At 40.8% G+C, this 26,589-nt stretch overlaps 2 protein-coding genes across 5 annotated transcripts in view; both read right to left on the reverse strand.

Moving 5' to 3' along the window:
- The window catches only part of YAP1 (Yes1 associated transcriptional regulator), a gene marked incomplete at both ends in the record, with an annotated part of 85,875 nt that extends 83,853 nt beyond the window's left edge, over positions 1–2,022 (reverse strand). For all 4 annotated transcript variants that reach the window (XM_080363816.1, XM_080363815.1, XM_080363814.1 and 1 more), the window contains one exon: positions 1,705–2,022. In XM_080363816.1, coding sequence (XP_080219942.1) covers positions 1,705–2,022 — 318 coding nt within the window. The remainder of the gene's footprint in view (positions 1–1,704) is intronic.
- A 1,365-nt stretch (positions 2,023–3,387) lies between these two features.
- CFAP300 (cilia and flagella associated protein 300) lies at positions 3,388–25,119 on the reverse strand (the record flags this gene model as incomplete). The annotated part of the gene is made up of 7 exons (XM_080348114.1): positions 3,388–3,519; positions 7,840–7,906; positions 14,434–14,606; positions 16,816–16,982; positions 22,759–22,831; positions 24,495–24,576; positions 25,010–25,119. The coding sequence occupies 7 exons, from the start codon at positions 25,117–25,119 to the stop codon at positions 3,388–3,390; spliced, it is 804 nt and encodes a 267-aa protein (XP_080204240.1).
- Positions 25,120–26,589: the final 1,470 nt, after the last annotated feature.

Consider the following 26,589-nt stretch of genomic DNA (forward strand, 5'->3'; position numbering starts at 1 on the left):
ACAACTCTATAAAAAGGAAGATGAAAACAGTCTTATTTTAAAAGTCCAAGATCGAAGCAAATGATTCTCTGGCTTCAGCTGGATTTCAAGTTTATGGAACCACCAACTGGCACAAGGAACAGTGATCCAACTAAATAAGCATTACAGATGAAGAGTAACATACACAAACAAGATAACACTAAGCTTAAAAGTACAAGTTGTATGAATTTCACGCACGTTAAGTGCATTTCAAACACGGTAACTATTTAACTGCAGTTACTGTATTTAACAAGACACAGCACCAAATGTTAGCTGGATGTATACCAGTTCACATTTGTGCACAATGGAACCACGGTAAGATTTGCACAGTTTAGAAAAAAACTATCCATAAGAACCTTATTCCTCGCTGGATTTCAGTGTGACATTAAAGGTCTGCAAGTCAGGAGCAAACCTACAGAAGCAACTCAGCCCCACCCCTTTCTATTTTCTTTTCAGTCTTGCAATGTGAAGGCCAGACTGATTTTTCGAGTATTTGGAAAGTGAATTAACTCCCGGGCTGAGCGAGTACTTGCCAAGGTTCAGCCTGGAGTGAACTTCTGAAGCCAAGTTATAAATCCTTCAAAATGGACGTTTAATAATGGAAATGTTGACAGACCCTTAACAACAGGAGTACCAGGCACCAGTGCACAGAGCAAGTTTCACTCCTACTGACTGCACAGATAAAGTGACAATAGCCAATAATAAAACCTACTTTAAAGCCTAGCAACGAAGTTCATTACTTAATAAAACACTCGAGTAGGCACAGGGCACCTTCCAAAAAGTTGGTAACAGCAGCCTAAACATTAACTTCCAGTCGCACTCGCACCAACACTTAAGTCTTGGCACACAAGTCACTCTGCTGAGAGCCCGAGCGCTCCCGGAGGCCCCGGGCCGGGCCGGCCCTGCCCGCATCCCCGGGCCTGGACAGCCGCACCCCGCGGGTCCCGGGGCGGCGGCACCTCGGCGGCCCCTCCGCGCCGTGGGACACGAGGGGCCGCTCGGGAATTAACTCTGAAATGCCAGGGGGGGCGGGGGGCGCTGATCCCACTGGAACAGCGCGGTGATGAAATGGTGGAAGAGCCACATCCATGTTGTTGGATGGGATGGGACGGGACGGGACGGGATGGGGGGGTGGGGAGTTCGGCACAACCTCGTTACCCCCTCAGCAGACGGGCAGCTCCCGGAGGATTAGACCCTAAAGGGAAATCCGCCCGGTATCCCAAGAAAAACGCTTTCACGCAACTTTTAAGTGCTCCCCCCGCCAGCACCGCTGCCTGCCCGGCCAAGCCGAGAAAGCGGCCGCGGGTCTCGCCCAGGAGCGGATGTGGAGGGACAAGGGCCGGGCGGCCTCCCGCCGCGGCGCTGGCTCCCCTCAGCTCCCGGAGAAGAGGGGCCTCCCGGTGCCCCCGCCCCCGCGGGAGAACAACCACGGGGGGAAGGGAGGAGGAGGCGGGCGGCCCCCCCACACGGCGAGGGAGGAAGAAAGGCACCGAACTCCCCGGCAGCCCCGGCCGGGCGCCCCCCGCCCCGCTCAGCCCCGCGGAGGGCGGATTCCCGCCCCGGCCCCCTCCCCCACACGCCTCCCCCGGGAGGAGCTCGGCGGCGGCGGCGGGGAGGGAGGGCGAGCGCCCGGCCGGGCCGCCCCCCGCTCCCGCCCGCCGGGCCCGGCCGCCCCCTCCCCCTCACCTGGCGGGAGTGGGCCTTGGGCTCGGGCGGCTTGAAGAAGGAGTCGGGCAGCTTCCGAAGCCGCATGGGCAGCGTGTGCGGCACGTTGGCGCCCTTGGGGTTCATCACGGCGTTGAAGAGCGCCTCCAAGTCGGTCTCCGAGTCGCCCCGCACATGGACGATCTGGTGCCCCGCCGGAGGGGGCCCCGCGCCCGGGGGCTGCGCCGCGCCGGCCGGGGCCCCCGACACCGCGCCCGGGGGCGGCTGCTGCGCCTGCTGCGAGGCCGGGGGCTGCGCTGCCTGCGACGGCTGCTGCGGTTGAGGCTGCCCGGGATCCATGGCTCCGTCGGGACCCCCCGGCACTTCCCTGGCGGGGTTCGGCGGCTCAGAGCCCGGGTTCCCAGCCCCGCATGCCCCGCTCCCCGGACCGCGGCTCGTCCTGCTGTTGCCGGTTCTTCTCACTTCTCGGCAGGGAAACCGACCCGGCCGCAGCAACTGGCAAAACAACTCTGACCGTGTGGCGCTTCCCTGAGCCCGGCCCAGCCCGGCCGGCGCCTCTGTCCCGGCGGCGGAAACTAACTCACACAACACTCCAAACAAAAGTTCGGAGTTACGCCCGCCCGAATCACTCTCCGCCGCCGGCTCCGCCCCTCCTGAGCCCGCCCGCACCGTATCCGACCGAAGCAGCCTGTGCCGCGCAGCTCTCCTGTGCGCGCCCGCCCGCACCACCTCTTCCTCGAGGGGCGCCCGGCGCGAGGGGCGCTGCCTGGCCGCCCCCGGCTCCCCGCCGCGCTGCGGACCGCAGTCGCCTCGCGCCTCGGCTCGCCGGCCGCCCCGCTGCCCCTCCTTGCGCACCCGTCCGCACCTCTCCCAACTCCCGCCCGCCCGGCCGCGGCTGCCAGGGAGCGCTGCCGCCAACCAGAACTTTTTTCTCCTTCCCGAACTTCTATCCCAACTTCCAGGCGGCCGCGCTCCCCTCCCCCCCCGGCCCGGAAGGGGGCGCCCCCGCGGGATCCGCCGCCGGGCAGGGCTGCGCCTCACTCGCGTCCCGCCCGCGGGGCGTGAGGGGGGATCGGCCCGGGACGCCTCCCTCCCGCAGCGAGGGCGGCCGAAGCGGGGAGGCGGCGGGGCCCGGCCCTGCGCGGCGTGAGGAGGAGGCCGGGCCCGGCCCGTCGGCCCCCGCCTCACCTGAGGGTGGCGGGGCGGGCGCGCCCCGGGCGGCACCGGCCTCCAGGCCTCCCGGGGCTGTCACCGCCGGGACCAAGCGGGTTCGGGGCAGAGGGATGGAGCTCGGCCGGCCGGCCGGTCTGTCGGCGCGGGGCCTGACCCACTTTGTGCCAATTCCAGAAAGATTTCATTGACTCGAGAGCCTGCCCCTGCACTTAACATGTTGTGGATCTGAAAAGTTGGTTCGTAAAGGGATGAGACATCAGAGAAACAACCTTTTATTAGATAAAATGGGTGAGGGAAGAGAGGACAAAACTGCCAGGAAAACAGCTTCAATCAGTATGCTTTTTCAATACAGAAAAGTTACACAAAACTGTTATTGCTACCCCCGTCGCAACATCTACGTGACCGTGTGGCCATTCCGAGTGTGTGATGGAGCAGCACGTCCTTCCTGAGCGAGCCGGGAAACTTAAACCTGAATCCGTCCACAGAGCAGGGCACCTCCATTATAGAACTGGAGAAGAGCCAGGCTGGTAACTAGTTACTAAATAAGCCTCCACCAAAGCAGTGATAGAGAGTGTGCACGTGTCGCTTGCAGGGATCCACAATCAAGTAAGCGAAAGTCTGTTCGTGGCTTTTGCTCGATGGGTAGCACAGGCCATGATCATCCTGAGAGGAAGTAAAACAAACCCCAGTATTAGAGGCAACAGATACCCATGAGAGAAGTAATAAAATCTGAATGAAATGCATCATTTTGTTCCAATGGTATCAGTTTATTTCATGGCAAAATAGAACGAATGCGTCATAGTTCATTTGAGCAGCATTATGTCTCCATGAGGATCCTGACACTACAAAATGCACAGTAGTTCTGTCTGCATAGTTCCAATAAGCTTGAGGTAAATGTAATATTAATATAAAGCGTAAAGTTAAACATATATGTTTACATAGTTAGAGCGTAAAATACAGATGATTAAATATACAGAGGTCCAATAATTTCCTTTGAAACAAAATCATTTAGGGATTCTATGTTAATACATAAAGCTGTTCTATCAGTAATTCTTTTTCACTTAACCTTTGCTAATGCATCTGTTCAGTTTTAAATACTTGCATTTAAGGAAAACCCTAATTACAACTCTTATTAACAACTTCAGCTGTTACTGAAAACAATTTGTGTGCTGATCCTCAGGAAGTGTTTGAGGGCAATCTGGGCACCTAGCCCCAAAATCCTCATTCTGAAAGAACAGGCTCAGCTAAGAACCAACACAAGAACGGAGCTCTTCAATTTGACATCCTGTGTCTGCACATGTCAATTAATCTTCAGTGTTGTCAGAGCAGTGCAGCTCGACACATGCCACAAATCCAGACGGGATCCAGATACTAGATGGAGTGTTGATTTATATCTACATCAACAAATACGTAGCTCCTCCTTTCTTTTAAAACATAAACCAGTTTCCTCCCACTCCCCAACACTTTATACAACAGTTGAAGAGATTTAGGTTCTGTCCCATTATTTTTTCCTGAGGGAAATTGCTATATTGCACATATTGTCCATTTTCTCCAGGAAAATTTTAAACTCCTGGACTACAGACTACTCCAGGTTAGAGGCACATCTCTCACATTCTTTTGTTGAAGCTGTCTTCCTTTGCATAAAATAATCCATCTTTTTTTCGAACCAGGGAAACAAAAAACCCTGTCACCTCTCAGTGGCTAAAGCGGATCAGAAGGAAAAGGTCTGGGTTCCAATTTCTACCCCGAGGACCATTTGTGAATTTATCCAGTAGCTGCTGCTAGTGTCCCATTTTCTCCTGTTATTTCAAAGAGGATGAACACCGTAACATATATTCTGTCTCTTCCTTTGAGGGATTGTTCCAGATCATAAATCTTAAATTAAGATAAGCACCACCGTAAAAGCATTGTTTAAGACAGGTGGAGTTTTGATAATGTTTATTCACAGAATTTTCCAAAGGTAGCCAAATGCCACAAGCTAAAAATAGCATTCTGATTTTAAGCAATGCAGCATACAAGTTCTGTAGGTCCAATATTAAGATGCCGAGCTCTCTTCAGGTGTGTTTTAGGGATACATGTGTAACAAACACTGGATTTGCAATTACAGCAAGGAGAGCAAGCTTTAAGATTTTCCAGTACTCAGCATCAAAAAACTTTTGGAATTCGATCCAAAAATAACTTAAGCTCATGCACAAAAACAAAAAAAAGCAAGAGAAGACCATCATCAAGATGTGATTGCTGGTTAAACTTATTTTCCCATTGTTACTGGAGATCCCACTCCAGCAGTCCTTATGGAATCAACCAATGTCATTTAAGGTTTTGCCTGCGCAAAGGCAGTGTTAGCTTGCTAAAAATTTGTTCAAGAACTCAAGAACAAAATGGAGTTAAGTTCTGGAGATGAGGCACTTGAAGAAACTCCAGAATACACCAAACCTGGTATCAGGAAAATAATAAATATAATCTAATTAAATGAAAAGGGTTCTTAAATTAATTTTCATTGGTATAAGTGGTCTTGAAAACACTAAAATACTCGAGCATAAAGGCTCTGGAACTTGCACAGACGTACTCTGGTTTTTAGAGCAATAGGGTCCATGTACATGAATTAGGAATCATACAAATTCCATCGCAGTGTGGGCTTCAGTTCAGATATGCAAGGGGTGTAAGAATTGATTTACTGATGTTAGAGTAGCATTATTTTATTTTTTCTTTGTAGGAACACATGTAATCAGCTGATGATCCAAGAGTCCATATGCACAGAATAATGCATAGTGTAATATAGAAATAAAGATCCTGATGAACCGCTCAAACCTACATGATTTAAACAACATTTTAAAAAATAGGTTTTGCATAAACTATGTATTACACTGATTTCTAACACTGCCAGATTTAGGGTTCAGGTAAATAAACTTCTAAAATACCAGTTGGCATCCAAATACTTCAGCTGTGACAATGTTTCATTATGTGCAAGCCTCAGAGTTCTCAAGGGTATTTGGAGTTCCACAGACTACTTGGTCACAAGATTTAAAATTATTTCTCTTAAAATGCCCAGATCCATTGAATTTTGACGTTAAACAGATCTACAGACATTTACAACTACACCTTAATACCTTGCAATATTTACATCTCTGATAATGTGCTTTTTTAGATACTGTTTCCAAAACCAGGGTTTCTTACCCACAGCTTAAAAAACAAACAAAAAGGAAATGATGGTGTCACGTAAAGTTCTTAATTCCTGATGCCACTTGTACTTGTGCAAATATACAAATATATTTATTTGTCCATTGATTAATCCATCTTGCAAAAATGAACATTCTTCCAGCTTCTCAGCTTCGCATCACTTTTACCATAACAGCTTTTTCTGTTTTGTTTTGTTACTTTATATCAGGCTAAGAAGGTATGTCTGTTTCTTTCAGATACAAACCAAGAAAACATGGCTTTACATTCAGATTATAATAACACACCCTACAGTTATTTACCAAATGAACTCAGAAACTAAATCTACTGCAGTAGTTATCTCCTTGAGAGAAACTTTTCATCACAAGCACAAGACATTTATGTTCCCGTATGTGCCCTTCATGTATTTCCAAGTAGAGTTTAAAGAATAGTAGACATAGCCATTTAAATCTTTCTCTATTCTGAGATAATATTCTTCAGGATGTTCTTAAATGGAAACCAGAATTTCAGAACTTTCCTTCACCTCACAGGTTTTCAGAATGTGCAGCAAAGCCCAATTTTCCCTCAAGGCTACAGGGAGGATAGCATGCTCTGTATTTACGCTGGATTTTGTTTTGTCTGTCCATTTTTTTTGTTTTCAAAAAAGTTGCTGAAATTTGTGGGGTTTTTTGTTTTGGTTTGGTTTTTTGTGTGGGGTTTTTTTGTTGTTTGTTTGTGGTTTTTTTGGTTTTTTTTTAAACTTGTTATTAAATGTGTGGCAGAGACAGTTATGGGAGTTGTTAAATATCATGCATCTACCTAAACATAGAAATCTGCAAAGCTCACATCAACACATTTGATTTAGAGACAGGGAGGAAACAGTGATAACAGAAGAACACCAAGTTACCAGGTTTTTGCTTTTCTATTTTATTTTTATTACAGTCTGCAGCCTCGTAGAAAGGTAAATTTTGATACACCCATAAAGTGCTTATTTTCAAAACCTTTCAAAAGCCTTTTATGAATCACTCATAGTACTTAGATGATGACCCACAGATGAACAACAGAGCTATTGGCAACCTACAGGGAAGTTTGTGCAGTCTGAAATGACATCAGCCAGTTCTTTTGAAAGCAGGAACATTATCTGACATTTAATTATTACATATTCTGGTTACTCAAGAAGAATTTGTAGCAGTTCATCCTACTCTAACAATTAAATGACAGATATGCTGAATCTCATAAACATGCAGACAGTTCTCGAACTTATCTTGACGGTAAATGTATGATTTTGCAAGAGAAACAGATAGGAGTGATACTTGGCAAGGGAGGGGAAAAGCAGCTAGCAGTCATCTCACTCCCCAGCCTCGTTGTGCACTAAACTTCTTGCAGTCTTTACAGAAACAGATGCAATACAAACTGTTCAGAAAGCTCCAGCAACATTGCTGAAAACAGAACTATACAAAGTCAAGAGGAGATTCTTAAACCTCCATGCTATCTCATGCAGATCAAGCTCCAGAATTATTCAGACCCAAATACATGTGTCTTTTTTGTAAACTAGTTTCTAGATGACTACTACGATTTCCAGTGTAATCCAGTAAACCTGTTGTTAGTGAGCCAGCTTTAGTTGGTGGTTGCTGATGAAGAGTTAGTAAAGAGGACAAGAAAGGATAAGATCAGGGAAAGAGTTCATATTAAAAAATGGCAACAACTATAGAAAAATAACCCTTTAAAATGGAATATTATGCTTTCTTTGTGTAAATGTCAATTCACTATTTTCATGTTATTCATGTTACTTCAAATAAATTCCTGTACCAAAAAAATATTCATACTTACATATGCAGACACCCTGAAGACTGTAGAAGTAATATGTATTTCTTTTGTTTCAGGATCCTTCCGAACACTGAAATACAAGGGAATAATACATACATACGTTATGGGAATACTTAATTTAATAAACAAATGTTTAACATGAGTACCATGTTTTCACTCAAATATTATCAAGTTCAAATTAATAGTTAAAAATTGAACTCAACCACATTGACCATGAAAAGGTATGTTGGCCATTGTTAGAGAATATGAATATTAAGACATTGTACTGAAAACTGTTGAATGTATCTAGTCATATGAGTTGGTTTCACTGTTTTCAGCTACTAAATCAGAGCAATATTACCCAGGCCTACATGACTCCAATATAAAGTTTGCATTTTGATAGCTATGAAAAGTTATTCAGCTAAATATTTTGTAAAAAACTTTTCACATATTATTTGAGAAAAAAAACTGTGAAGTGAACTGCATCTTAATACAGACCACAAGAAGCAGCAGCAGTACTGGTAAAGAAATGCAGACTTTAGCTCATTTTTAATGAATATAATTATATTTCAGGTTCATTTTTCCTCCTTTGTGTCGTTGTATATATAGATAGCTATGCAACTTAGGATGGTATTAGTTCTGGATATTTGTATTTGTAGACTGTGTTTGTTGTGAAGACTGCCATTGCTTCCATTATAATTACTAATAACACTAAGTATTTTCAAAGTATCACTTTTTCTCAGGTCTGCTTTAAGTTATACTTACATTTCTTCATAAATTAGGTCATGTCACTTCTATTAATTTATGTAATTTCACAGATTCCTATTTACATTAACTCACTGAAGAGCCGTTGACCCTCATAAATCCCATACTCGTACAGTTCCATGAAATTCATAGCTCAAAACCTGCCTTGTCATAGACAGGTTCTGTTCCTGGGAAAGGTCCTAATGTAGCCAGGTTGCTGGAAGATGTGCGTCCAACACAAGCCCAGCGGTGCACTGCACCAGCTCCAAGCTGTCTGTGACAGCAACGCCCCTATTACTGCTGCTTTTGCAGAGCTTCTTTTTATAAGAACAAACCCCAAATCAACACAACATTCTCTTTGTTGATTCAATCTCTCCATCCAATAAAAGAAATTGAGTCTCCAATTAACTGATTTCATCTGTAAAGTAATGACACAGTTGTGTATGAATTAAGTCTATACTGTGAAGTTGGTCTTTCCTGTGGTGAGTCAGTAATGAGGCTTTCCTGGAATTTTTTTTTGGAACTGACATGTTGATATACTCAACAGGGGATTAAGGCGGCATTGCTGAAACCCCAGTTGTCTGCTTCACCACCCCTCTGGAAACGACTGCCTTCGCAACCGGGATCAGCTCAGCTGGTTCATGACTCAGCTCCTGCACCACTGCAGTTTACAGACCAGCACATTAAGATAAACTAAACTAGATGTGGGTTTATGGTAACGTACCAGGCTGTAAACTGCAGCAGTTCAGGAACTGTTTAACTATCTCTGCTGAAAGAGTGACAGCTTTCAGAACAAGGCAGAGGTCAGTGGGAGCAGCACTTTCTACCTTACATCAACACCCTCAAAAGCTGCAGTTGTGTTCTAGCTTCACATTCCTGTGTCTGAAAACAGTAATTTTTCATTTCTAGTTTCTTAATTTTTCTGTGATTTATATCTAGGATACCAAAGTAAGGAGTGACAGAGAATAAAGCTTCCTCTTTATTCCACTCCCTTCAGAAATTTTCCGCTTGTCCTTAGCTTCCTGTAAGCCATTTTTCAGAGTGTTTATTTCTAGTACTTTTCTTCATTTCTAAGGCAAAATAATATATCTGCCAAAATCAGATGGGATTCATCCCTTCCTGACTTGAAAGAAACCAGCAATTTGCCTTTGACAATTTCATTTGCTCCTTTTTTTTCCCCCCCAAAAAAAAGGTTTTAGAAAAAAACTACCTTGTCTTCTTGAAGATGATAGCACTTCCTTACAAACAGTCCTAATATCCCCCTTTCTTCTTTCAAACTGTTAACTTCTAAACTGTTTATTGAATATGGTAGTTCCTTCATCATTTTCATGTCCACCTGTTCTCTTTTTATGAAGAGCAAAGTTTCTTATCATCTCTCAATTCACTTTGGGTTCTGTTTATATCCTAACCTTACTAGCAGTATTTTATTAATCTTTCCAAACATTAAAAGAACAATTCAGGGCTTTCATATAAATTCATTTATTATGGGGGAAATGTCATGGAGATGTCACAGAAGGAAGAAGACAACAATGACTATAAGAGACTACAGTGGCTGTTGCCATGGAGAGACACTGTCAGGGTTAAGTACAGACAAGATTTATCAACAAAGATTCAGAGGTTATATGTATTGAGAAGTTACATGTATTCTTCAACTGAACCAAAAATTCTACAACAAGGATTTTGAAATTATTTGGATTACACAGCGTGACGCAATGCTAACATTTTGGATGGATTTAACTAGTCACAGACTAATTACTGCTGGATTAGTAAAAGACAACAAGTTGTACATGAAGTCATTAGGAAGTAATTATTAATCTTTTCTACAAAGGAGAAAATGTCTGCCATTAAATAGTTGTATTTGGAATTCCCTAGTTGTGCTTGTAAAATATCTAGAGTGGTTAATTTCAAAAGATTATTGCATTCTCTCATAATAAAGCAATGTACATGGAAATGCTGTAATAAAATGAAATCTCAAACCATTTGGAACTACTTTGACTGCCAGTGCCCTGGAGCTAGAAGTCAGGAAAGGCTACAAAAAAGGCTGTAAGAAAGAGAAGTGGGAAAAAGCTCATAATAGGTTTGCCACTCTGGCACTAGAGACACTTTGTGTAACTCTTCATGCCAAGGCTCTTTTCCATGAGAAAAACTGTTACAGGACCAAGCAGTGGTGATTTATATCTCTACAAACACGTCCTGGTGGACAGCAGGATGACCATGAGTCAGCACTCTGCCCTTGTGGCCAAGAAGGCCAATGGCATCCTGGGGTGTATTAGAAGTGGGGTGGTTAGTAGGTCGAGAGAGGTTCTCCTTCCCCTCTACTCTGCCCTGGTGAGACCACATCTGGAATATTGTGTCCAGTTCTGGGCTCCTCAGTTCAAGGACAGGGAACTGCTGGAGAGGGTCCAGTGCAGGGCAACAAAGATGATTAAGGGAGTGGAACATCTCCCTTATGAGGAAAGGCTGAGGGAGCTGGGTCTCTTTAGCTCGGAGAAGAGGAGACTGAGGGGTGACCTCATTAATGTTTAATGTTTATAAATATGTAAAGGGTGAGTGTCAGGAGGATAGAGCCAGGCTCTTCTCGGTGGCGAACAATGATAGGACAGGGGGCAATGGGTCTAAACTGGAACACAGGAGGTTCCACTTAAATATGAGAAGAAACTTCTTCTCAGTGAGGGTTGACAGACACTGGAACAGGCTGCCCAGGGAGGCTGTGGAGTCTCCTTCTCTGGAGATATTCAAAACCTTCCTGGATGCCTTCCTGTGTAACCTCATCTGGGTGTTCCTGCTCCAGCAGGGGGATTGGACTGGATGATCTTTTGAGGTCCCTTCCAATCCCTGACATTCTGTGATTCTGTAATGATTAGTCTAAGTTCATCTGTAGGGGCTAATTTTTCAATGCATATCAGCTAGCAGCTAATAATTAATGTACTAATCATTTGTTTTTCACCCAGCTTTCTGAGCCCTCAAGACATAAAAATGAAAGCTTAAGAAGAATACATTTACAGAATTTTTAATCCCACAAAAAGTTTTTAGTATCACGTTATAAAGAGTAGAAAGTATCAATGAGACTGCAATCCAAGATAAAAAGAAACCAGATGGAGGACAGGAGTGTAGAAAATAATAATTTAAATAATAGTTGGTTTTCAACAGGAATTTGAAGGTGAACTGTTTGGTAAACAGTTTTCATTGCTTTATTTTCTGGTGCAATTTGTGCAAAAATGAAGTAACACAGTGTACAACATGGACTAGAATTTGAAATTAAGTCAAGACTGTGACCTGAGTGTCCCTCTTCAGAGCTGCATTGCTTATCCTTTCACTGGCTTTTTCTCTCTTTAAGAAGATGGCAATAAAATAGCAACATCATTTTCAAGAAACTGGGGGCAGGGAGAAATGAGGCAAAGCAGGAGATAACCATGATTGTGAAGGAGGAGAGAAAGTCTGAAATGTCAAGATCAAAAGCTTTTTTCATGGGACCAGCTGAGAACTTAATATCAAAGAAGCAAGATAAAAGATTTAGTTAAATTGTGAGTTTCTTTTTCAGCTGCTAGTCAGTGTTAATGCCAGCTCCACTGGCAGTGAGAAACCAGCAGACATTTATAGGCATGGAAATTGGGAGACATGTGGTAGATAAATACTGAGGAACAGTTATGTCACATGAACTGTGTAGATGTACTTTAAAACTTTGAAGGATACAAAGCAAGCTGTCAACTGGAAAAACAAAACAACAAACAAAACCCCCCCACCCAAACACCAAAAAACAAAGGAATGGATTTGAAAAGCTTTCTGTGATATTGTATAAAGGAAAGAAGTAGCATACAAGAGAAAAAAAAATCACAAAAATATATGAAGGGCCAATAGGGAACAGGTTGAGGTTATAGAAAAAGCAAACCTTGAAAGCAGGATGAAATTGTGAGGAAGATTTTGGCAGCTGCTTTTTTTTTAAAAAAAAAAAATTAACAAAAACTACTTGACATCCTTATCAGGTTTTACAGCAGGAGAAGGAAAAAGAAGGGGAAAGGTTTAAGGAGACAGGAAGCTAAAGAAAAGGAGTGGCTTAGAACAAAACTTTAACCTGTTAGAAAACAACAGCAACGGGAAGCAATGAAGTGAAGGAACTGATTGGATTTGTGCTTTGTCCTAGATCAGTTCAATAACACAAGAGCAGAAGCAGCTGTGGTCAATGCAGAGTCAGCTAAAGCCAAGGATTAGGGTAGCAAACAGCTTGCTTCAAGTGCAGAGCGAACGATTTAAAAGAAAGAGGAGGGTAGAGCTGAAGCACTGATAGAACCTTTTACATCATACTCTGTTTCTAAGGAACCCACTTGATTTGCATCTATGTATGATATGAAAATATCAAAACTAATTACACTAAATGGAAAGCTTTGGTGACTAACCACAATATTCAAATTAATAAATACAGCAATCCAAGTTTGCTATTTCTAAAAAAAACTTATTGGAAAACTGATAATGCTCAATTTCTCTGTTTCAGTGTTTTCTCTGAAAGTATAAACTGTTTTACTCCTATTTAAATAATATATTTTAGGTGAACCTGGGAAACAGCCTATGACTAAATCAACTTGGACCCTGAAAAGTACTGACCACTGTGAAATCTGAAAGCTGCTTAGAAGTTATTAAAGTTTTGTAAGCTTCTTTGGTTAAGTATTGAAAAAAAACCCACCAAAAATCCCCCAAATATTTTAAATATTTTGTTTGAATACAGCAAGCTATACACAAGTGCTACAGAAGTGAAGAAATATTCAGGTGATCAAGATCACTGGGTCTAATCCTTTCACTGTATCTTTGTTCAGATATATAAATTTTACTCTTAAGTTTAACCAAAAATATTTTAAGAACAGACTTAATGGCAAATACATCTTACATGACTTTTTTCCTAATATGCTTTTGTATAATCTTAAAATAGGAGATGAAGTAACAGTTGGTTATCACAGCATTCCAAATAGAACTGAGAAGGAAGAAAAATACCAATCTGTACACTAAGCCTCTCTAGTGTACATTCGGGTGCATGACTTAGTATCTTCTCTATGAGATTTCTTGTACGAGCTCACATGTCAGAGGTCTGCAATTGTTTTCCATTGTTAATATTGTTCTTTATGCTATCCCACAAATACTTAGTGGCAAAGTGTAATATAATACAAAATTTTAGTAATCTCATTTATGATCTTCATATTCCCATTAGTTTAGCTAGGAATGAGTCTTTGCATAACCAACAACTACATTCCATTTCCCACTGGCCAGGAAATAAGAAATTTTGTCAATCAGAGAATCAGCATATGGACATATCAAAACCAGGAAAAAAATTGCCCCCCCCTTTTTTTTTTTAGAACCTCTGATCAATCACCTCTGATCTCAAGAAAAAAAAAAATACAAAATTCCAAACAATTCCATGCAGCAGACCTGTCAAAAAATGTGTGTCAACTTAAACATTTCAGTTTTTAAATCCTAAGCCAAAAGCAGCTTGAAAGTAGTCCAAGACTATACATCCAACACTTAATTATTTATATTTTGTCAATGGCAATGGGAACATATTCTGGTTCCAGTGCCATGTCATGTTTTCCATTACAGAAACAAAAATCTTTAAAATGGGAGTGAATTACAAAACATCGAGGTTCATATATGTAATATTTTAAAAGTTTTTATGTGGGATAGATGCCATTAAGATTACCTATATTTTGTTATCGTACTACTTCCATTGTTACCTGTTTTTTTGATAGTTGAACACAAATAAGCTTGTAGATTGATTAAATAACAGCTCCATGTTTGAAGCAATAATGCACAATAAATCTAAACAAATCGACACAAAGTATCTATGCATAGCACATACATATACAATTGTATAAAACAGAAGTCGCTTACCTCACCAAGTCTTTATATAAAGCTTTTGTAGTTTCTAAGTATGGCTCAACTACATCCTCAAACTGGCAAAGAGTCCCTCCAATGCAAAGATGCTTAAAAAGACAGAACAGAAATTCCTGGCGATCCAATTGACTGAATAAGTCATAATGGTCTGAATCTTCCAGAAGCAAGACCTTGTGGAACAAGAAAATAACAAAGTAGTCAAATAGAGGAAAATATCTTATTTGAGATTAAGTTTATAAACAGTGCAACTACTTTGCTATATGTCACACAGAGTTTATGTCCATATAAAATACATGAACTAGGGATGGAAATAAGTAAGTACTTCTCTCTAAATCCTTCTTCCAATGACGCAATTATGTACAAAATTTATAGATATTATATAAAGAAGAATCACTGTCAGATCTGTGTCCACAAGACATAAGGGAAGCTTTTTGAAGAGTCTTGTTATGCACTGGTTACTTGCCCATCACACTTACAAAACAATCAATAATCTGAATATAATCTAGCTATATTTGGTATGTCAATCAATGCCAATTAATTTGTCTTTGGTAACTTTGCCTGCATTTGCTTTTTTTCACTCTAAGTTTACACAGGTATCTCACATTAGTGAAGGAATCCCAAGGATCTCCCAGAGAAGATCACTTAAAGTCACACCATTCTTCACTGCAGACGCTAGGGAGCCTTTATCTGTAGCCTGGATAAACCAGACGTGCTATCCAGCTGCCTCCAAGCATATTATGTGAACACAGACGACTTGCTGGGTCAGTCCCAACACTGCCCACTGTAAGGGTGGACAGGAATTATAACTCAGTATGGCTACAAGATGTCTGAGTCACAGCAGCCGAACTGCAGTTGCCAACCCAGGCAAACTGGGCAAAGCTAGACACGAGCTTCCTGCTCTCTGGCCCTCTTTATAACATCACTACACAACCTGAGTGAAGAAGGATCTGGGCAGCAGCTGCTAATATGGATCCCAATCCCCTTCTTGGTTGAAGCAAGTGAAGGTGTGGCAGGTAGGGCAGATACCTGGAGTTTTGCAAGTTGAAGGCCACTCCTGACACCAGGAGACAGGCAGTTTGCTGCCCCCTACAGACTGACCTCCTGGGGTGCTGACTGGTTTGATGTCAGTTCCTGGAAGATTTTCACTCTTCGTTCTTTCTGCCATGTTATGTCTTACAAATAGGAATCATGTTCATTTCAAACAAATGTGAATCCTTCAACTAGTAAATGCAGACACACACATCCCTTCCAAGGGAAGGAAAATGGAAAGAGACTGAAACTCCAATGATAGCTTATTTTAAATGTTGCCTCTAACTTTCCTACATCCAATATACTTACTTTTCAGAAAACATTTCACACATACCCGACTTATAAATAAATACAAAGTATTTTGAATTGCTAGGCTACAAACCACAGCTGAAATTCAAACATGAGCTTGAGTTCTCTCCTTTTCCCAGAACTTTACAAGACAGACCAGTATTTCAGGCCACATCCCATAACCAGTGTCACTGGTTCAAATACGTTGCCTTCAAAGGCTTTGCCAAGTGAAAATGAGTGCAACTCTATAATTATTAAGTACTTATGGTGATTATATATACAAGGAAGAGCAAAATCCAGTTCTCCCACACCATGCTAATGCTAAACAAACGTAAGTAAAAAAAAAAAATTGTTTAGGTTATGAAGTCAAAAGAAACACAGTGAAGACATCTGTTGATTAAGAAGGTGTCACTGTTAGATTCTTTTTCAGAATAATCTGCACTCCAACACATCCACTGGAGTATAACAAACAGTCTTTACCTTGCAGGCCTGTTTGGGAGTTATATTTAGTCCTTTTCCAGTGTTACACTGAAAATTAATTTCCCTTTTCGTAGTTTCCTCTCCTTCGTTTCAGTGAAAATATATGAGGATGCTTTTACTTAAACGCCTTCACATATGATACGGTCAGCATTCCGGCCAGGAACACTTCAGGATGTAGCTACGAGTACATTCCATTTAATCCACTACCTGGAAGATCGTGGGGACCCACAGCTCTGAGTTTCATGGAATGTGTCCATTAGCACCACTTGTCTTCCCCTCCTGGGCAAATGAGCAGCTGTATTTCCCCTGCCCCCGCCAAGCACTGGCTGCTTGAGACAAGAGTGGGCAGAAGAATGTTTTACTTTTCTCTCCCACCCAAAAGGGAAAGAGGATCCACCTAGAAAACAGCCATTGATTTCACACATTCAGGCGCTACAGTGCCTTGGTCTTCTCTATCACATGATTATCAATGCCCATATTTAGCATGGAAAGTATGCATTGTCAGAAACAAACAAACAAACAAACCAACAAACCATGAAAAATATGTCTTTACGGTAAGAAATTATTCATTGCTATACTGACCTTCCTTAATTCATCAGAGATGAGAATGTCATCGTAATAGTCATCATAACATTTCACAATGTCTCCAGTTTCTCTAATAACTCCTTCAGAGTATAGGCGATCGAAAAATGACATGGAAGTCTGTGTACAGGGCACCACTGTAGCTTCAATATCTATCACTTTGGAACCTAGAATATATAGGAAGGCTTCACTTCAAGTCTCTTGCTATAAATAAAATAGGAGAATTTCCATGTACTAAGGGTTTTACAATAATTCATAATTTGATACAGCGTGGAAATATTCATCTTCTCTAAATGGTTGTGTGAGGCATATTCTTTAAAAAAATACAGATCACATAAGTATGACTCAATCATACGGTCCCTTCAAAATAAAAGAAAGCTAAGAAAGAAACAAGCACAAAGAAAACATTAAATTCATCTGAACACTACCTTCTATAAAGGCTCATGTGTTTGCTCCCTCTGTTGGCAATGTTATCAGTTGAAACAAGTAATACATGAAACACCATGTGAAACTCAAAGTCACATTAGGTCACACCCTTAGAAAATCATATTCCACAGCTTAGGCCTTGAAGAGTCTGTGGACAAAGACCAAATCTGGCATAATGAAGTACAAAAGTCAATAGCTGCTAGCAGCACCCCACAAAGTGAAAACCAAACTGAACACAGCCCAGACAAATCTTTGTTTTGTTAAGTATTATATCTGATGTTCTTGAAAAATTATTTTGGAGCTGTAAGCTTTACTAACCAGCTATTTCAGGAGATGAAAAAGGTACTATCAGCAGTTCCTATATGAATCAGGAGTATTATCTCTGTAATCATTAAGTGCACTTTATCCAAGAGATGATCCTGTTGCTCATGGACATCTATTGCCATTTGAGATACCCTACAGCATTTTACTTAGTGAGGTATCATTCCATAAGGGCACATATCTTCTCTCCATACAGTGTTACATCTACAAATCTGTATGCATGGTGTTAGATAACTTACGGCATCTCAAATAGCATTAGAATCCATGTTTAAGAAGCTCTGGACTCAGTCCAGTTCTGTCTGCTTTCTATAGTCCAAGTGTTCAGACCAAATGTTACACCATGTTCTCATCTCCAAGTCCCCCTGAATACCCTTCAAAGTGCTCCTGAACTAGAGAGGGGAGGAGGCCACAAGCGAGCATGAACAGAGCGAACAAGCAACACCAGGGCAAAGCGTCTCGGCAGAGATCATATTCTCAGCATTCCAGCTTCCCGTGACTTTACTTTTATCTCTTCTCCTCTGCAGGTTCCCCTTGATGGGAGACTGGTCAACAACATCACAATATCAAAAGGCTTCTGCCCACACAATTAAAGATAAAATTAAGTGGTGTCCTGACAAACTGACCTACAGGATCACTGAAGACTAGCATTTAGGAGATGTCCAAATTTCACTCTAGGTGACAGTACTTCAGGAATAGAAACATGCCAAAAAGGGATGTATGAGCCATGATGCTTCCAAGAGCACCTATCAGTTCATTGTGATCCTAATCTTTGCAAGCATAGCATAACCTAAAATTTCTCTTGCTGCCGCATTTCCAAAAAGTCTTCGGAACTTCTCCCATATATTATTACACAGAGATTATTTATTCGTAAGTGAATTTGGATTGGCATTTTGGTATCTAACTCCATGTAAACAGTACCACCTACCTGATCAACACTAATAAAAAAATTAAAGAGAAGTTACAAGTTGATGGCTTGGAAGTGTGTCTACTTAAGGTAAAAATACTGGAATGAAATCTTATAATTATTTTAGTGGGCCAATGTGATGTAAAGAAAATCGACTATAAAGAAAATCCTGGCGTTTAATTGCTTCGCTTCACATCTACAGATATGGTTATAAAAAAGGGTACCTTTCATTAAAGAAAAAAGGTTAAGGACATTCTTCTACCTGTCCACATAGTGACTATAAAAAAAAATCAAATTATGTAACCAAAATCATAAGTAAAAAAACCCCATGACTTACAGCCTCATAAACTAAGGAAAAAAAACAAAACAAAAAACAAATGCAAAAATAAATAAAAAAAAACCCTCACAAAAAACCAAACCAAAACAAAGAAACAAAAAACAAAAACAACAGAACAAAATCAAACCCTACAACTGATTTTTATTTATTTATGCTTCCTGCCCGCCCCCCTGTCATGAGACTCTTCTAATAGTCTAGCTTCCTTTCCAAGGGATAGAATTTTTATTTCATAAGAGATTTAAAAAGAGCTAAATCAGCCTCTAACGTAGAAATGATTTTGTAAAGACCTATGATTCAAAAACGGAGTCCAGACTAATAAAAATCAGATGTCAAATGACTTGAGAAAAAAGAGACATCTTACATTTTCCTGGTGATTGAGCTCAAAGTGTAAGAAATTGAGCTATTTATAGGCCTTTGAATTGTTAGGATTTTATTGTGGGAGGGGGAGGAAAGGAGACACACTTCTGCTCTGAAGCAAGATTTTATGAAAACTCTCATCAGGAAAAAGAAATCAAGAGCTTTGTAATCTATTCAGTAGTTCAGAAAACCAAACTATAAATGGAAAAGTTTAAATATAGTGGAAGCTCCTATTCTCCACTTGAGTAGTGAGATTTGAAATTGGAGATTCAGAATTTCCTGGAAAAGAGTGACCAGTTTTAATAACACTGTAAAAGTGAGCAATAAAATAGGAAGAAGAAATGCCCTCACAACTCTGCAATTGGAAAACAAGGAGCTGAGAAGTGCTGAAGCAGATTAAGCTTCTTATGGCAGCCAGCTCTGGAATATCTATAAAGTGCTGCCAATATACTTGTAAATTAAAACCTTGCATATCTACTATGAGGCACATAAGCCCCAGCTTAGGTATATTTAGAATTCCTTCAAAGTTTAAGAAAGATTTTTATCGCAGGGAAATCTCTTGTAACTTACTATTTACAAAACTGTTTATATATAATGTACATAATACAAGTTCAGTGCTCTGTACTAAAAAGATGGTATTTCAAAAGTAAAAGGTGTAAGCTGATGATTTAAAGGTTCAAATGATGTCTAAATTTTTTTCAAATGATAACCTGTGACAGTAGCCTAACAAATTGTTAAGATTACCTTCCAGATTTTAAAACTCCATTCCAAAGACAGCAATTGTTAGAGCTTCATGTACATACAGCAAGTCAAAAGTCTTTCTTAGGCATATGCTAAATTTTTATTTACAAAAAAAAAAAAGACAGTAATCCTATCCCTTTGAAGATAACTTTTCAAGTGTTAATTGAGCTTAAGCAGATATACTCATGCTTCCCCAAGACTGATGACAGGTGCAAAAACAGCAATGTGTCCAAGGAAAAACGACTATTTAGCTTTCAATGCAGCTATTTAAAAATACAAGACTCAAGATATAAGTTGGTATGCATCAAGTTTGTTCCTTTTGTTGCTTCTAGTTAAGAAATATGAGAGTAAGAGATGAAGAGAGGACTTAAAGCATGTGTCAGAACTATCAGGTACTCTGCCATGCAGCCAGGGAAAGAGGAAAAAAATAACCCTACTACAACACAAAAAAGAGAGTGATGTGAGAATAGGTAGTTAAGTATCTATCTGATCAAATGAAGCAGACTAGAGAATAACCTTGTGCATTATTTACCTAAAGTGTTATATTTTAACTAATTTTAAAGCTGAAGCCCTTGAGACAATGTACTATTGTGGGATCCTACCAGGAATCTCAGCAAGTAGGGGAGCTGGGGAGAGAGGAACATGTCGCATTCCTCGGGGACTGTGTGTTTTATACCACCTTTTGATCTAACAGATGGAGACTGAGAACTGTAAGGTCTGATAACATTAAGGTGCAGACAAAAAGCAGTCAAGAGAAGAAAAAAATGAGATTAGACACAGGAGAAAAAAGTAATAAATAACTTTTAGAAACAGATTTTAGGAAAAGGAGACAGACGAGTAACAGAGAGGAGGTAGAAATAAATATGAAAGTGAAACCACACCCATTGAAATAAAAAGAAAAAAAGTTCTTAGTGAGAAGATAAAAGGGGACCACAGCTTGGAAAAGGACAAAAGGATTGTGAAAACAAACACTCTCGTAAAGTAATATTATGTTGATGTTTTATATAATGCTGACACCTTTCTGTGGGTCTGTAAATACTTTCTACCCAAGCTCACGGTGAGGAGGAGAAGGGAGGTTCCTAAGAACCTACCTAAGCCCCACTTACATTATGCATCCAAAAATATCTCCCCCCCCTGCAAAAAAAACCCTTACATTTTTGTTTGCAAGGGAATAAATACAGTATTTGAATCAACCCAGATTATGTCATTTTCTAAAAAGCAAAGTAAGCCCATTTCCAGTATTTTCTCTTAAGAACAGGAACTTGTTTCTAAAATAGTTACTCCACAGTGACAAGTAAATGGTATATCTGGATTCATATATGGGCATGTCTGAAGAAGAAAATACTAGAAGATTATTTTTTACCTCCTCCCACACAAAACTAATTCTTACTATATTTTCAAAAAATGCACATGAAGACTAAGTATAGAAAAATGTGCCAACATTCCTCACCAAAAATAGGCAAAGAATGGGAAGATGAAATTTTAAGAGCAAATGGGCTATACCAGCTGTTCAGGATTTAGCAAAGGAACCCTTCCAGTCCTCAGAACAAAATGTGTTGCTTCTGTGCTGTGGACGATTGAGCAGAATCAGGAGCTAAGCTGGGATACTTGGCGAGTGACCCTGCACTCCTAACAGGAGGTATGTAACCTACTGACCTTCGCTACAGGGACTGGCAAGTCATGGGCTAGACAGATAGCCTAAAAAATTTCTTGCCTAAAGCAGGAGAAGGCTTACCCATGGTTTGAAATATATTTATTTTCTTCTTGCTTGCCAGAGTGAAAAAGAGGTATCTGAAGAGGAACATGATATATTTTTTGCATGTTATATATTTCAATTGTTTTAATAGCTGGATACAGTGTTTGGAAAATGGATGTTGCTGACAAAAAAGGTGGTAATGTCTAGTGTCATTGTATATAGTGGGGAAAACCTATGCCAGTTCCAGAGACTTGAAATGGAAAAGTTAGAAAATTCCCAAAGCTCCATTAAATATTTATACACAGTGAAGTACCTGCAGACAAACCAAAAGAACTGAGAACTTACCACTACCCCATTTTAAAGTATTCCTATTAAGGAAAATCACTTTGGCAATATCAGAGTTCACATTATACATAAAATCCCATTACATTGTCACATGCAATTTCCATGAAATTTTGTGTGTCAGTTACATAATCAAAAATACAATTTCAAAGTGGTGCCATAAAATCATGTGCTGTTTGCTTTTAGTCTTTTATCTCCATCTACAGACATAATGGAGTGTTATAAGCAGTTAAAGATATGTCAACAAAGTAGAAGTCAACCTTGTGCGGTGACTGCAACCGGAGCAACCACTCATATGGCTCTTTCTACACCCCAATCACTTCTGCTGGGCAGATGGCACAGTCGCACAAGCTCAGGGGCGTGCTCTTTCTCATCTTCTGCTCTCCCAGCTTGCATTTGTAACACAGCAATAATCAGAGCTGTCCTAAATAAGGTGGTTGCACCTACAGAACAGTGTCTTTCTCCAGATATTATCTGCATAAGGAAATATTGTAATTCCACAATTAATGCAGTTGGTTATGTCTGGACACATGACCAGGTCAACTGGATGTCACAGACCATTTAAAAACACTTCTAGTACCTTGATTTATAGATCGATCCAGGGGTCAAAGGAAAAAAAAAGGTGCAAAATGTGACAATTTAATAACAAACTGGGTAAGAATATTTTCTTATTATTTAGTAAAATAAGTCATTCTTTAAGATATTTCCACCACATGAAGATACATGTATATGAACTGTCATTATTACAAAATGGTAAATTAGGTTAAAATTGTTACAATACAGACTTTTAAATTTAAGATGAATTTATTCTAAATTTACCCAATGTAGTCCATTGTCCTGAAGCTGAGAGCAACCTTAAACTGGAGTTCACATTTTGATCATTAAAAAATGCCTGTAATATTCAAATAAAAGAATACAAGTTAACAAAATGAAATAGGAATCATCATTTATAGTGCTTTGGATATTTTCAAAGCAAATTATAAGGATCCAGTTAGTAAGTAGTTTCTGTATGATCTTTCAGTTTGGATGCTAAATATCGCACCACCAAATACAGGGGTTTGGAAGTTTGTGTAGCAAGTATCTTTCATACATTCAAGATATCTTCATGTACATATTTATACAGGCAGTATTAAGGTTTTACCATAGAGCACTTTTTAGATCAAGAACACACAAAAAAAGTTGTATTAAAACCTTGGGTGTACAGAAAATGGAAGAAGAGATGAAATAATTCTATCTCTGCATGCAATGTTGTTGAAGTAAAAAATGAAATGCTAAGTATGATTGTAAAATTTACATTTTGTAAATAAATTTGAAGCTTGGAGAAGTGTAGAGACACACAAAAAACATTAAACAGATACAGAAGAAATCCATAGGTTATTGAAGGGTTGGAGAACATCCACAGTAAGTTTTGAAGTATTCAATCTTACTGATTTATGAATTTAAAAAAAGGAGACATGCATAGTAATGTTGGTAGCTGACAAGTTTAAGTAGATAAGCCAATTAAGAAAACCCACACTTGTGCATACAAGAAGAGGCAATAATAATTGGAGAAGCTGCTAAGAAAATGATGGGTTTTCAGTATCTGTGTCACCAAATCTTTTTACCACCTCTCTGGGATACAGAGAGATCAGACTATATAATGTAATGGTCCCTTTGTTCTCAATTAATTCACAGTTACTCAGAGTTCATAACGTCATATTTTTGTTTTTAATTGAAAAGAGACAAGCATTGAAAGGATAAATGCATACCTTGTAAGCTTCAATCATTTGAGATGTTTATCAGTAGGAAATGAAATATTGGTTTATTTCTGTGTGAATTTCTTTAAAACATAAGGAGGCTGAATTCTTTATCCAGATAACAATATAAAGTAGACATACAGTAAATCAAAGAGTTGTTTTTAAAACAACAGATGTAAAAACCACACTGCTTTTAAAACCACAGATTACTATTTTTTTCCTGTCTGCAAATAGATGAACAGATTCGACTTTGCAGACAACAAAAGCGAAGGACACAAAATAAGTAAGAGAACTGAGTCTCAAAAAGCTGATAGCTCCAAATTGCTGTATAAAGCAATGGTACTCAATTAATTTTTAAATCTTGAATTTTCAGATCTGTGGTTCATATGCACGCCTAATTGCTTGGTGTATTTACTGTGACAAAGCAGTAATAGCTGTGAGCAAGGGTACTGGCTGCATTTACACCATTTGAAGTGTCCCCTTGGGTGGACTTCTCAGCATTAAATGTGGTGGCCAAGATCAGCATCCAGTTCAGATTCCGCTTCTTGGGAACCTGGGATGACTAAATTGTTGCCTCTTAAAAAAGAGTAACATTAGCACAGATTAGAATTTTTTTCCTTGACAGTTAACCCACAAAGTAAGACTTCACCACCACAACTATTTAGTTGTTTAGTTTAGTGATTTCACCTAGTTTCAAAGAGACAGTGAGCAGGCAAATAGCATGTTAACACTGCTACGAAGTTTGCCATCATGCAGTTTTCCAATAGCTACAATTTAATGGAAAAAAATAAACTTAAAATATAAAGGACTTGGAACTACCATAACAAAGTCATCCTTTTGATAGGGCTTAAACGGCTGATCAAAACCAAACGCTTGTGCTGTGATCCTGCCTTGCATGGACCTGAAATGGAGAAATGAGATTAAATATTCTGCAGACATACTAAGTACTTATTAACTCTGCAAATGTGCCTAGGTACGCTACATGAAGCTCTCTTCTGACTGATCTACGTTTTTGTTGGTGGTGGTTTTTTTGTGTCCTCAGCCGCCTCCAAGGAGGGCTGGGGGCGGCACGACCGCTGCTCAAGCAGCATCAGAACGAATCTGAAATGGATCCAGGCTAATTCTGGAAGACAAGGATAAGCGCCTTGCACCCCAGAACAAGCGGTTACGTGCCTCAGAAATACTGAGGAGACCTCCCGCTAACGGCGCGGGGGGAGAGGGGAGAGAGACGCGGGCCCGCGGCCGCCCCGAGCGGAGCCCTGAGGGCGGTGGTGGCCCCGGCCCCCGCCCCGCCTGCCTCTCCCGCCCGCCACCCCTCCGGCTCCCCCTCCCACCATTTGAGGAGTCGGTCCCCGATCTCCCTGTCCTCCAGGAAGGAGAAGGTTTTCTGGGGCAAGGCGCGGAAAGCGAAGGCCTGGCCGCAGGGCCGGTCCCCGGCGGACATCTTCCCTGCCGGTTGCCGTGGAAACGGGGCCGCGCGGGCCGGGCCGCAAGACGCGCCCGTCCCCTTTCTGACAGGATTTCTTTGATTTTTACCTATAAAATCCCCTAATTATACATAGGTCTTCGCCCCCCTCCCCTCTGCTCGTGTCTTTGCAGCAGGAAAACTCTTCCAGGCTTGTCAAAGGAGAGCCGAGCAGACTGGCTCCAAAGGCAGCAACCACCATTGCTGGCTTAATCAACACCACCTCGAATAACGTAATGCCAGAACCACTTATGAAAAGCACAAAGTTAGGAATTACGAAGCTCTAATGAATCAGGGCTGCTTCTTGCTTCCCAGGGTGTTGAGCCATTGGGGAGCAGCAAGGCCCTGCTTTCAGGCTTTTCCCAGTGGAAAATTCAAGGGAAGTACATTGTTACTTAAGGAAGTTATTTTTAAAAGTCCAGTAAAGCAAGAGACACCTTGCAAAATGTGGGGAATTTCCTGCCCTTTGCAAGGAAAGCAATGAGACTTGAAGGCCACGACACATCTCACGCTATATCCTTTAGCAATCCACCCCCTCCTCCAAAACCAGTTCTCACTTTGCTGAGAAAATCCCAAAATGTCATTTTCCCATTAATCTGCTGGTTGGACTAAACAGCACAGACCCATTTCTAAGAAGTTTAGCAGTGGTTTTGTTTGTTTCTAATTACAAAAACCCTCCAACCAACCAACCAACAACAACAAAAATAAGCTGAATCACATTGGGTTTGATTAGAAAGCAGAATAGAAAGGTGCAGTGTGCCACGGCGGTGGGGAGCAAAGCTGAAAGTGCTGACATGCACCCCACCTGCACTCCTTGTTCTCATCAGCCTCTGAGAGACATCCTACAGATTTACCTTGTCAGACATGTTCATCAAACCGCCTGGTACCAAAGGAATCCAGAAGAAATAGGTATCGTGAGCCTGTTAAGAAGCTCTGTTTTAGCATAGTTTCAGTAGAATTCATTGCTCACTACATACGCACTAAATATTTTAAAAGAGTTCTTACACCAGTGGGCTGCAGTTCAGCAGATCAGGTTATTGTGTAGCACCTATGTGACATTTAAGGAGCCGTTCCCCTGTTTCTTCTCCATTCTGTTTTCTCCAGGTGTTTTCCCACACGCTTCCATTTTTTGTCCAAAAAATTTTACCTGCACCTAAACGACAGTAGAAAATAAAGTTACGCTATGATGTTTCAAGATGTTTAAATGGTAGAGACAGTTCAAGACAGGATAAAGAAAAATTGTGCCTTTTTTCTTAATATTTAAGTGCAACTTAAAAAGGAGACACCTGAAACAAATTATTGTAGCCTTATTCTCAGTACATCTCTACCTACTCAGCACAACCCTATCTGTTAAATTCCTCTTGCCACTAGTATTACTAGCCAGAGATTAAATAGCCAGAGTGAAAGAACTGGTTTGGGCAGGGAGTGATGCATAGCAACAACTAACAA

The sequence above is a fragment of the Nesoenas mayeri genome (assembly GCF_963082525.1).
Source record: "Nesoenas mayeri genome assembly, chromosome: 1".
NCBI classification, from domain to species: domain Eukaryota; kingdom Metazoa; phylum Chordata; class Aves; order Columbiformes; family Columbidae; genus Nesoenas; species Nesoenas mayeri.